Source organism: Triplophysa rosa, linkage group LG14, assembly GCF_024868665.1.
Source record: "Triplophysa rosa linkage group LG14, Trosa_1v2, whole genome shotgun sequence".
Lineage (NCBI taxonomy): Eukaryota > Metazoa > Chordata > Actinopteri > Cypriniformes > Nemacheilidae > Triplophysa > Triplophysa rosa.
Genome location: NC_079903.1, coordinates 12,744,033 through 12,756,988, shown reverse-complemented (window position 1 = coordinate 12,756,988; position 12,956 = coordinate 12,744,033). Strand labels below are relative to the sequence as shown.

Sequence of the window (12,956 nt, the reverse complement as noted above, 5' to 3'; positions counted from 1 at the left end):
AAATTACATGAACACAAAATTGACTCAACACTGTAATGCTATGTAATAGATGAAAGTTGTAGATCCCTAGATTGTAGTTTAACTGTAGCCGTGTGACTCCACTGGCCGCTCTGGTCAATGAGCTGTCCAGCAACCGTCATATTATCATTTGTTTTAGATGTAATGCAATGTGTCTACATGATTTAAGGTTCAAAAACGCTGTATTTTCCACATATCGTGCATGTTTGTATCTCCTCTTTGCCCCGCCTCTCTGAAACGCACAGATTTTTTACAAAGCTCATCGCTCTGAAAAGCGAGGTGTGCTATGATTGGCCAGTTAACCAGTGTGTAGTGATTGGTCGAATACTGCAAGCCTGTGACAGAAATGTGACGCCTCTTACCATATTTGGAACATCAGGTTCCAAAGCAATTGTACTGACAGCTACGCCCACCTTACTGCATACATTTGGGCGGTCTTAGTCAAATCATACCACGAACTGATGTAGATTTGTGGGGGTGTGGTTACACGAGGCGTTTCAGGCAGGTCTGGGTGAGCATTCGCTTTTAGACAGAATGCATCTTTTGTTCTGACACTTTAATTTTTGCAATTTTACGTGTCTAATACATGCATGGGCAACTTATACACACAAAAGACACTGAAAAACTTATGTTCGCGCCATATGACCCCTTTAAGCAACTTAAATCCAAGGTCAGGCAGTGGGTCTGGCTGTTTGCTCAAGCCCCTCATCACGCCCGCTACCCGAGGAGCCTTTTGTTCGGTGTCATTCCTGACAGACGGCCAGATCCGCTGCCAGCTTGGCACACAACACAGGAATAACAGCACAGCTCTCTCGCTCCATCTCCCTAGCCCATAAAACAGAAAAGAGTCCATCTCGATTTGTATCTGTCTCAAGCAGGATGAATCTGTTAGACTCTTTGATGTCGCCGTCTCTTTAAAAGACTCACATAAACACTTCGCTTTAGTGCCTTAGGGAGAGGTTGTTTACTTTATAAAGGTGTTTAGTTTCCTTCAGTCTTTTTGGTCTCTGTCTCTTTCTGACGGCGAGGTGAGCGCGTTTCCCCTCGAGGCCGTTCACATCTGCTTGGCTTACATAAGCGAGGAAGACTTCAGCCATGACACATTGGACATGACAGCTGTCGGCTCACTCTGTCACCGTCAAATTCTTTTCAAACCTTATATTTGTAAAATCATCATTTTGTAATGGCCCTTCGCCTGTTATTGAAACCAGAGAGGGTCCGGTGAGAGAACATCAGATCTGTAGCTTGATCTCACCGCATATGACATGACCCCTCGAGGGGGCTGGGATTACATAATTTGCTCGGAGTCCACATGATCACACTGTTTACACGTGAGTTCTGACGGGCCGGGCACTGTGATTGGCTGAGGGCAGAGTGAAGAAATCCAGCGGATCTGTGGCTGTTCTAACAGCATTCCTGGCCCAGCGTGCCACAGGAAACTCGACTCAGGAATGGTACAACTGCGGCTCTGACTCAGACTGCTCCGTGACTGTAGTTTCTCCAAACGCTCATCCAGATGATCCGTGTCGGTTGAGCGAGTACGTGTTTGATGGCAGCGTGCTCGGTCTGAGAGGCTTCGACTGCCCTCTCAGCCAAAACACACTTCCTGTCCCTGCATTCCAGACTTCCACCCCCTCCTCTCCGCCTCGCTCATTTGTCTGAGCGAAAAACAGGAGAGAGATAATAAAAATAGGTGGAACAAGAGAGACGGGAGCTTGTGTTGGTATGTATTTGATCATCGGATCATCAGAGGATTTGCTGATGAAGCCCGGACTGTCGGCGCACAGCACGGGAAGTTAGCGTGCACTGCTGACGGGATGGAAATGTGCCGCCCTCGGTATTGTGAGTGACACATGAGGGCAGATGGGAGATAAGAGTTTGTTCTGTAGAAAACAGTGCTTGCAGTACAAAATAAACAAGACAGTCATGCATACAAATAAAAACACATATCTAGAGCTTATGACATATGTAGTAAACATAAAACTAGAGCTGTCACGATTATGAAATTTGGCTGACGATTAATTGCCTATTAAATAATTGCGATTATGGCAAATCATTGTCTGTTTTAAAGCTTTGACATATAACTGTTAATGACAATTCATTTATTCAATGAAGAAAATATATACTTTAGAAATGTGAACATTTTGTAAATAACTAATATTATTAATATTTACTGTAGAGTGAAATTAACAGAGAAGACTTGAGTCTTGAGCACTGAGGGTCTTGCTGTGTAGATGCAGCAAGTCTGGAAACAAAACGAATCACCCAAAAAATACACAGCTTATACAACTCAAATGATGGAGAAATGTCATTTGAATGTAACAGTGAGGGCAGATCAAGGACTGCGGATGTAAAATGCACCAGATACTGCAGAACAGCCTTGTTTTCTAAGGATTCACAATAATTGCGGTTATCTGAAATAATTGTGATGATGTCACATAATTGTGATGAGATGATTATTTAATATTGTGATAGCCCTACATTCAATTCAATTCAATTTTATTTATATAGCGCTTTTCACAATGTGCATTGTTCCAAAGCAGATTTACAGGAGAAAATAAGAAAAACAGAAAACACAGGAAAGGTCAAACACAGTACAGTGCATGGAGTTTGGATGTAGAACAAGTAAGATCATTCTAATAAAGCAATGTTAACGGAATTTACCGAACCTTTAAGATAATCTAATATATCTCCCGGTGAGCAAGCCAACGTGGCCCTGTGGCGAGGAACCCAAACTCCAAAGATAAATAAATGGGATGGTCAGTCAGTCCGCAGGCTCTCGCAGGAGGATGGCACGTGATGTTCAACTGGACCTGGCGTAATCTCTCCCTACGGTGGGGGAGGAGGGCAGAAAGAGACTAATTAGCGTAGCTGCTGTTCATAAATTTATTTATTTATTTTGCATATTATGCATTCTGTGAATGCTTGGCTGAAAAGATGTGTCTTTAATCTAGACTTAAATTGGGAGAGTGTGTGACTAATGGGGAAAACGGGGACTAATGTATATTGCTCTAGTTGCCTTATATATAAAAGGTGAAGTTGCTTTAAATAAATCTGTGCCATGTAAATATATGTAAGAAATGTTAATAAGAGCTATAGAAAATATGTGTTTTGGGTACACTGCAAAAAAGGAATTTCTTACTAAGCATTTGTCTTGTTTTCTAGTAAAATATATTTAAAAAAAGATGTTTTGCCTTGTTAAATGAAAGAAAATAAGAATTAAGTAAGTTTGTTTAAAACAAGCAAAACAAATTCAAGATTATTTTTCTTACCCCATTGGCAGATTTGTTCTGCTTGTTTTAAACATAAACTTACTCAATGCTTAGCAGAGCATGTGAGCGGAGCGTGCGAAATATAGTCGGAGCGCGGAGCGGGTTTTTAATCCAAAGGCCCGAGCGATCGCTCTGTCTCGCTCGGGTTCACCAAAAATAGACTAGGCGCCTATCTTTAGCGAAGCGGCGCGGAGAGCCGCTTCTGGGACGCTTTTGAAACCTGCCGCGGCGCGTCTGGTGTAAACACAAGCATAGACTAGAATGACCGCGATCAGTTCCAGTAGCCGCGTCAAAGCCATAACGTGCCGCAGATGCGTGCGGTGTAAACGAGGGGTAAGGCTTCAGTTGAAAACGACAGGTGTTAGGCATGCAGAGCAATTTTAAATTTGAGCGAGCGTGGAGCGATTTCACTGAAGCGGGATGAAATTGTAGGTGAGCGGAATTGAGCGGAGCGGTCTGGTGCGACTTTGAGCAGTGGAGCGGGGGCGGAAATTCTCACCACTCAGCTCCGCTCACATGCTCTTATGCTTAGTAAGAAATTCATTTTTTGCAGTGTAATTGTAAATTTCTAAAGAAAAGAAGGATTTTTCACTTTATATCTCAATCCACTTCTTGCTTCTCCTCACAATTATTTGATATCTCATATGTGCTTTTTTTCTATGGATAAAAACCATATTCATTGATCCGTGCACTGTTTGCAGGTCAACGGCTGCATGTTGGACCCCCTGCCTCCCGTAGCTGTTAGAAAACCCAGCATTTCGTCCCCCAGCAACATGATGGAGACATCTATAGATGAGGGCATCGAGACGGAGGAGTTGGACACAGAAGATGACCCCGCCCACATGTTCAATGCCTATCAGACGACACGCTTCGGTCAGCGCAGACACACGCTGTCAGAGGTCACCAACCAGCCAGCAGTGCTAACCAGTGCAGGTCAGCTGACTTGAGAAATTTACTACATGTGATCATAAAAGCAGAAAGAAATACTACATTATAATATTGATTAGTATTTGACTATTATATCACTTTAGTGTTAAAATTACTTATGTAAGTTCTGTCTTGTTCTCTCTTCCCAGGTAAACTGTTCAGCATGGGTCAGAACCCCTCTCTAGGTAGCGTGGATTCAGAGTATGACATGGGCTCCATGCACAGTGACCTCAGTCTGCTGGAAGACACGCCTTCTCTTAACGAGGTGGTTTTAGCCAACACACCCGTCACCCGCATGACTCCGCCCTTCATCAGCGCTCGGCCCGCCAACCCCGCCATGCAGGCGCTGAGCGCCCAGAGGAGAGAGACGCACAACCGCTCTCCCATCAGCTTCCGTGAGGGCCGCAGGGCATCAGACACCTCACTCACACAAGGTAACAAACTGCTTGACTCTATCTGCTGTACGTGACTCTGTCTGTCTGGAGGAGCAAATCTTGACATGACTTTACAAAGCCACATAAATCTCTGATCTGATTCACAGCCTAAAAACAGAGTTGCTAGGATCTTGGATGTTTTTAGGATGGTTGAAATGCTGCCTTGGTATTGTCCCAAATAAAATATCTACGAAATAGCATTTTGAGGCCGTATAAATATTGTAAATAGTTAAATGTACTGAAAAATGTATGATTTTACTTACATACAGTATTTGTGTATTTTTATCATTTAAAAGCATCATAAATTGTTTCAAATTTGGTCACTTATGAGATGCCACCTTGTACAGCAACGTAGCTGCTCACTAGTTAAAGGGATAGTTCCCCCCAAAATACAAATTGTGTCATTATTTATTCACCCTCATGTGACGCAAAACTTGTATATGACTCACATATGTGAAACACAAAAGATATTTTAAGAAATGTTTTTTTGTGTCCATACAATGGAAGCCAATGGGGTCCAGTGTTGTTTGGTTACCAACAGTCTTCAAAATATCTTTTTTGTTTTCTGCAGAAAAAGAAAGTCATACAGGTTTGAAATGACAAGAGGGTGTGTAAATAAGTTTTTTAAAATATTTTTGGGAACTGTGCCTTTAACTTAATAGAGCTTCTATATGCATTAAAATATCTACATTAAAATATTTGTCTGCTAATCAAGCGTGCTGTTTCTCTCCCACTTAGTATTTTCACACGCTCTCTTCCTCTTTTTATATGTCTCCTGTTTTGCTCTAAATGTACCGCCCCACTGTCAGATGATTCATTGAATCAATCAGAGAACACTTTGAAGATTGGGCCAACACGGTCCTTTAGAGAGCTCTCTCGTCCTGTGGCCCGAATAATTACCTCTAATCACTTGAGTCTTTTTTCATCCTGCTGCTGAGCAGAAGAGGGGTTAAGAGTCACTAAAGACTATTTTAATGCACACTCAAATGATTAATATGGCTGGAATACATTGATTTGCTACATTTACATTTGGTGAGGTCACACGGTCAGATGTGTCTTTCTTGTTAGAATTTCCAACTACACATGGACAATCGGTTGGATGGCATCCGACTGCGTCTGTTTATTATCAATAAGTAATAAAGTTAGTGTTCATTTCTCATTGTAGGTTTGGTGGCCTTCAGGCAGCACTTGCAAAATCTGGCACGGACTAAAGGGATCCTGGAGCTGAATAAGGTGTACGAGCAGATGGGCTCTGGAGAAAGCCCTTCCCTGGGACTGCTGAACCCTCACGTCCATCCACATGACTTACTGGACCCCACACTACAGGTCAGTCCTACACGAGATGCAAATGGAAACCAATCCATGTGAGCTGACCTGAGATCAGTTTAGCAGATCTCTTATGATGATTATGGGTGGTTTCACCAAATAAGCCATTTCATATCACAGTAACAGTACATGTCATTTTCGAATGAAGGAAATTGTGAATGAAAAATATTTGATACAACGTGGCCTTATGGGTAAAGACCTTTCACATGACTTGAATGTTCCTCTAAACACACGCATCATGCGATGCTTGGACCTATATTTTGGACCTCTGTTTGAAAAGCAGTACAGACAAAAAGTTTAGTGTCACTTACTCATTCCTTAATAATATTTTTCGCATAAACTTTTGTTGAATGACATGTCATTTTGTGAATTGTTTTGTGATTAAAGACGATCCAAAATAAATCAAGCTCTGTCATATTAGCATCTACAAAGAAGCCAATGTTGTATTACATCACACGTATTGTCTAGTTTATTTGATCCAGAAAATAAACAGCTTCACCCCGGGTAGTGCATTAGCCCGTATGATTCCAAGAAATATGTACCATAGTGAATTGTGAGTTACTCATGTGAAACATGTCAGAATGGCCTTACTTGAACTCCTGCACCCCTTTAACCTCTCTACTGACACATAGACAGCCCCGCTTATGTAATGACTGCAGAAGAAGCAGCCAATTGTCAGTTGTTTACGGTCCATCCGGGAAGCCCTGTGAATGCCGCCATTGTTGAATAACAGGCTGGTGACTGGTGCCCGTTGCACCCATGCCGGCTCACCGAAGACTGAGATTTAGTATGAATGAATGAATAAATACTCCTGGGAATAAACCGTGGGGATTGTGCACAGAGCAGGCGCCAGTGTCTGGATGCATCAAGAGGAACGATTTATTGCTGAAAAGTTACTCTTTCATAGACATTTGGACATCTTGGTTATGTTTTATTAAAGTGTCAACATTGGGTCAGATAATTATTTTAAATACTTTTAGGAGAAATAGAAAAGACACAAATAAGGCAGTTGTTGACATACAGGATAGTGCTGTTGATAAATCTTAAAGGTATAGTTCACCCCAAAATAAAAACTCTGTCATCATTTACTCACCCTCTTGTCATTTCAAACTTGTATGACTTTCTTCCGCAGAGCACAAAAAAATATATTTTAAAGAATGTTGGTAACGGAACAACGCCGGCACCCATTCATTTCTATTGTATGGACACAAAACCAATGCAAGTGAATGGGGGCCAGTTAACAACATTCTTCAAAATATCTTCTTTTGTGTTTTGCAGAAGATAGAAAGTCATACAGGTTTGAAATGACAAGAGGCTGAGTAAATGATGACAGAATTTTTATTTTGGGGTGAACTATCACTTTAATAAGTTCTTAATTTTTCTGAATTAAATGCAGATTGGTACCTAGACCAATCTGATTACAGATTGTGAAATTGAATCTCTTCTGAAACGTTTGAGACACATGTTGAGATTTCTCAAACAAAAAATCTGAGAAAGAAGCAGTCTTGAGAAAAGGTCTCCATTCGATTACAACTCATTTGTGAATAACTAAGCCATATTAAAGAAACTAGACTCTAAGGCCCGGTTGCATAGACAAGGCTTAGCCTAAATCAGGACTATGCCTTAGTTAATTTAGGCTATTTAAATCGCTTTTATTAAAATGCCTTATAAGAAACCATTGCCGATGTGCATCTTGAGGCAAAACAATGGCACTGACATATTTTAAGATATGTCCGGGCAAATTATTTTCAGTTAAGATAGCTCAAAATTCATTTTAGTCTGGGACTAGCCTTAAGCCCTGTCTGTGAAACCGGGGCTAAATGTTTCTTTCCTGTGACAGTGGTTCTCAAAAACATTTTACTTCATGGCCACAGAAATATTTAAAGGCCCCTCACACTTTCTACCAAATAACATTTTCTAGAGCTTGGAATAACTAGAAAGATATACAGTATATTCATGTAAACTAACCAGACATTGAGAAATATCTTTGAGCATATTTTAATGCTTGTTTATCTTGTTTTTAAACCGTTTGTTGAGGCCCTTTGGTTGGGAAACACTCCTATGTCCTATAAACCCTGATAGATTCTATTTAGTTTGACCAGTTGAGGTTCCGGCTAATGTGGTATAAATAAAAAGCTGTGAAAATGATCATCCATTAGAGGCATGTTGCATTGTGCAGATGAACTACTGGAGCAGACTGGCATGTTTTTCCCAGAATCCCTCTGGGTCAGTGGACGGCTATTCAGCCTTTTTATTAACTGAGTAGAGAGCACGGTCGCTGATGTGGTGGACTAGCGAGGCACTGACATCTCTCTCTCTCTCTCGCTCTTTCTGTGTGTGGTTCAGGAGGAAAGAGGTCACCAGCATGACATGGCTCTGTGCTCAGGTGGAACACACCATGCTCTGTTGTCAAGGAGACAGAGTCTGGAGCCGCAGTACCTCTCACACAGAATACAGGTGAACAACACTCATTTGCTAATATGGAGATACAAGGTTTTAGAAAGACAACAGCAATATATAGATATATGCTGTATATATAGATAAAGAATGAGTGTTTCATAAAAAAGTAAAAAAGTCTGAAAAATTTCTCCAAGCTGTGTAGAAAAGTTGAATAAGTTCGCTGTGTGCATCTGTACAGAACGCTACTCTGATGGCCAACAGCCCCAGCAGTTGCCAGATGTTCTGCAAAGAAACCCCTCGCAGTCTGGAGCAGCAACTGCAGGAACACAGGTACTACATTTTACCTCCTTCAATCCTTCATACGGTGTCAAACCAGAGATCCGTCCGTCACGCTCCATCTGTCTGATCCGCAGGCTGCAACAGAAACGCCTTTATCTTCAGAAGCAATCCCAGATGCAAGCTTACTTCAATCAAATGCACATTGTGGAGGACCCTTACGCTCCCTGTGCATCTCTGGGGCACCAGGATTCTGGAGCTCCTCCTCAGCCACAGGGTTCAATAGCACCAGCACATCAACAGCAGGCGTCCCCTCCGTATGTGCATGCACAGCCCCTTGGCCCTCTAATGGAGCCCAATCCGGAAGCCCAAGCGTACGATCCCTACCTTGGCCATTACTCTCAGATGCATCCGACGCCTCTGCCGCAAGGCTTCTCCGCTCAACAACAAGAACCTCTTAACTACACCTACACCACGTGTGAACCCGGCCAATCTCCATTAGGGGAAGCGCTCTACCAGGAGCAACATGACTATCCTCTTGAAAGCGGTCAACCACCTCCACCGGGGGAATCAGAGGGCGCTCGGTACGAAGGGCTGCCATTGGCCGACACCTTTCTGGACAGCGAAATGATGGAAACTGTAGACTCCCAGCACGGTTTTGTGTTGGTGAACTAAACCAAGACACTCGTCAAAACAACCAATATTACCTTGATGTGACTCACTACAGATGATTGGTAGAGAGGGATTAAGTAGCAGGGATGGATGGGGTTGTGGCGAACGTGAGCTGTAATCTTTTTCGTTTATGAAACTCCTCCCTACCTCCCTCCTCATTCCCCAGCGGTCCCACCTGCTGCTCTCTCTTAGGGCCGTATGGCATGGCATCGGTGCCAGCACCGGGTCGGCTGTACCACAGGACCTCCGTGTGTGGGGGGGCTCACCTCCTCTTTCCGCCAGAGCCTGTCACCTTTGAGCTGACCGCAGGATAGGAGCAGCTCGCTACGCACCGTATGTAGCACAAAGACAGCCTTGATCTGCAATACGGAGCCTGCTATAGAGCACAATTCAGTTTGAACCTGTTTTATACCAATTCTGAACAAAACTTCGGAAAGACTGCTTGTAGCTGTGCACACTTGACATGTGCAATGTTAGTTCAAACGTATGGCAATATTGAAGCAATATACTGAAACATGAAGCCATAAATAGGAACTGCACCGAAAAGGTTAGCAGCGGATGTTTCTCAACTCTTGTGGATACAACTGTGATTTTTCACTGGATTTTCCCTTCATGCTCATCGTAAAGGCTCTTAAAATAACAATCTGTTCTTTTAGAACCACAACAGTGTTATTTTGCTCGCTAATATTACAGTTCGGCACACGTGGAGGGATTAGTCACGACTCTCCACAGTGATGATTAATGGGGAGTGGTTTGGATGTCAGGTGACCTCCTTAGGCTTTGTTAGTGTGGGCATGCATTTATATGATTTAGAGCATCTAAATAATATCTCATTGGTCACACGAAACCATCAGCGTTCAAAGATTGCAATGAATGTCCACATGTTTAGTCACGAGACACTGGATTGATTGATGCCAATCAATTGCATTACAAACTAGAGATTTTATAGCAGCGCTTGAACTTGACAATTACAAGGTACTTTGTAACTGAATACACGTTCTTAAAGTTATAAAGGCAGTTAATATACTGGAACACTTTGTGAAGGAAGCGAATGAAAATCTAGCTGAGGAGACGGCAGATGGGTGAGGTCAACCTGCTCTGCTAGTTTCGTCGACTAAGACCGTGTTCACACTTGACTTCTTTTTTGAAGCAGCTAGCATCTGTTTTACATTATAATCCTATGTAATAAACCGTGTTTTCAAAAAAGTCCTGAGCGCTTTTTTAAACGCTAGCGGCAACGTCTTTTTCTGCAGCTCAGAGCGTCTTTTAAGGTTGAAAAAACGCCCTACGTCAAGCACCTTTTTCACAGCTAACCAATGACAGAGACCTGTCGTTTCCATAACAACATGCAAGGAACGTGATTGGTCGAGAAGAATGGCAGCCAAAACGCCGTTGGAGCATAGATGTAAGTTTATTTTAATAAATGTAAGTTTAATTTTCACTTTCAATAACTTTTGATTGCATTTCTAGCGAGAAATTAGTATTGTAGTTTTTAAATATGTGATTGGTTATTGCAAAGACGCTCTCGTGTTTATATTTCGAATAGAATTCCATTACGCTGCTTATGAAGCCTGTCTCTAATTTGCCTTTGTGCACAAATGCCATCTTTGAACATTGCCAGCTGCTATTTGTAACCTCAACGCTGCAAGCATTTCTTTTACTAAAAAAAGCGCCATTGTCAACTTTTTCTTGTGAAAAAAAAGAAGTCAAATGCGAATACAGCCTAAGAGACACAAACTCATCTCTTTCCAATAACGTACTGCCCACAAACCAGCGCTCTCTTAAAGAAGGATGTCAAGAGAGTGAGTCCCGATTTTTTTCATGTGCTTTGTGTAAAGTATGGGTTAGAAAGTGCTTTGGAAATGCAACGAATATCGTATTTAATGTGATAGTGTTCGGTGTGCCTTTTTCTTTAAGTAAAGATTTTTTCAGTTTGATTCTTGCTCAATTGTTACAGGACATACGTAGACCAGGTTTTACAAAGGTACGAAACCAAAGTCCCCTCAGAAGTGTTCCTGCGTAACCCCACCGTGTGGAGTTTGGAGCGTATCTGTCAGCTTCATAACTGACAGTGTATGCTGTTGAAAAGTATTAATAGCAATATTTCTAATGGATAGGAGGACAGATTAGTGAATGTGTTGCCATACCATAATCACACACCTGCTGGCAAACACCATTCCTTAGAAATCCAATTCTACATTTATCTTCATGGTTGTTGACCACACATAAGCTGTTAAAATAAAACAAAGTTTATTGAACAAACTATTGTGCGCGTCTGGTCATTTTTTTCTGGCGGGAATTGTAGTTTTACAACTGGCTTTGTTTTGCACAGTTACCAAAGCAGGTTTTGAATAGCTTGTGTTTACATTCAAGAGCACAAAAGGAATTTCAGACAATATCAGTGAATGGAAAAGATGAATGCAGGTTTTGTGTCTAAGGGAGGAGTTGAGTTTGCATTCCAAACTTTCAATTCCCTGTTAGAAAGTGTCAATTAATATGCAGGCCTGAGTTCAACAGAGCGTTTAGAGTTCGCACTCAGAAAAGTTCCTCTTATGCTTTGATTTTCACATGACCCTCATTCACACTCGCATGCACTCTCTATCAGGCTGAGCACAGATGAGGCAAGATCCTGGTTGCCAGACTCACCGCACAGGAATGCTTACAAATTACACAAGCAGAGAAACAGTTGGTTTTTCCACTTTGTTCTCAAAATCAACGACCACTGAAGAGTTCTGCCAAACTCAAATCAGATCATTTTGGGTGGGGTAGACTTTTTTTGTCAATTTTATATGTAAAAGTCCGTTCACTGCATTTTGGTTCTATTTGATTTAGTTTTGTTTAGTTAAAGCAATAGGTCACCCCAAAAATAAAATGTCATGCTGCTTCATACTCATAAGCTGTTATTTTCTGTGGAACACAATGTGCGTTCATATTGACAATTGGCTGTCAACATCTGTTTTTTAATAGGATTTCAATACTACGAAAGCACCAAAACTAAAAACTTCCTTTCCAGTCCAAAGATAGAATCTATTGAAACTAAACTGCAGCACATGCCACTCACTTTGTCAATTGGTTGCATTGTTTGTTTTTCTTTGGTTAAAGTCAAATGAAATGGATAATTGTACCCAGGACCTTAACCACAACCTGGAAAATGCTACACAAACAACCTTAACTCGCCTTCAAACAAACAAAACTAATTCTGTGTTTATTTGCTGTCAGTTACTAAAGAATGAATGTTCATTTTTGGGTGCACTGTTCCTTTAAGAAAATCATAGTTCACCCAGTGCTTGATGTCACAATGTTTCAGAGCGGGTGGTGATATATGAATGTCATCAGCATTGAGGGTAAAGATCAGAATGAGATATTGACAGATGATATAACGGGAATATAAAAAACGGTGTATAAAAAGCGGGCCAAGAACTGAACCCTGGGGATCCACTTTATGTAAAAGGAGCAGCTCTAAATTTGTGATAGCATTTCAGATGACAATTACCAAAAACTGAACACATAACAGCATCTTGTGACCAGACCACCCCATCCGACTTTATTTACCGTCAGCAGCACAGCTGTCATTGCATAATACTGTTAAAACAGGAGTAGGAACATCTGAAAACAATTGGTTACAAATGAC

At 41.6% G+C, this 12,956-nt stretch overlaps 1 protein-coding gene across 1 annotated transcript in view; it reads left to right on the top strand.

Annotated features, from left to right (window-relative positions):
• Positions 1-11,582, top strand: part of sik2b (salt-inducible kinase 2b) — a 39,713-nt gene extending 28,131 nt beyond the window's left edge. The window contains exons 10-15 of the mRNA XM_057350968.1: positions 3,992-4,223; positions 4,367-4,651; positions 5,817-5,977; positions 8,324-8,434; positions 8,616-8,707; positions 8,791-11,582. Of these exons, the coding sequence (XP_057206951.1) occupies positions 3,992-4,223; positions 4,367-4,651; positions 5,817-5,977; positions 8,324-8,434; positions 8,616-8,707; positions 8,791-9,328 (1,419 nt within the window). The 3' untranslated portion in view covers positions 9,329-11,582. The remainder of the gene's footprint in view (positions 1-3,991; positions 4,224-4,366; positions 4,652-5,816; positions 5,978-8,323; positions 8,435-8,615; positions 8,708-8,790) is intronic.
• The last annotated feature ends 1,374 nt before the right edge of the window (positions 11,583-12,956 follow it).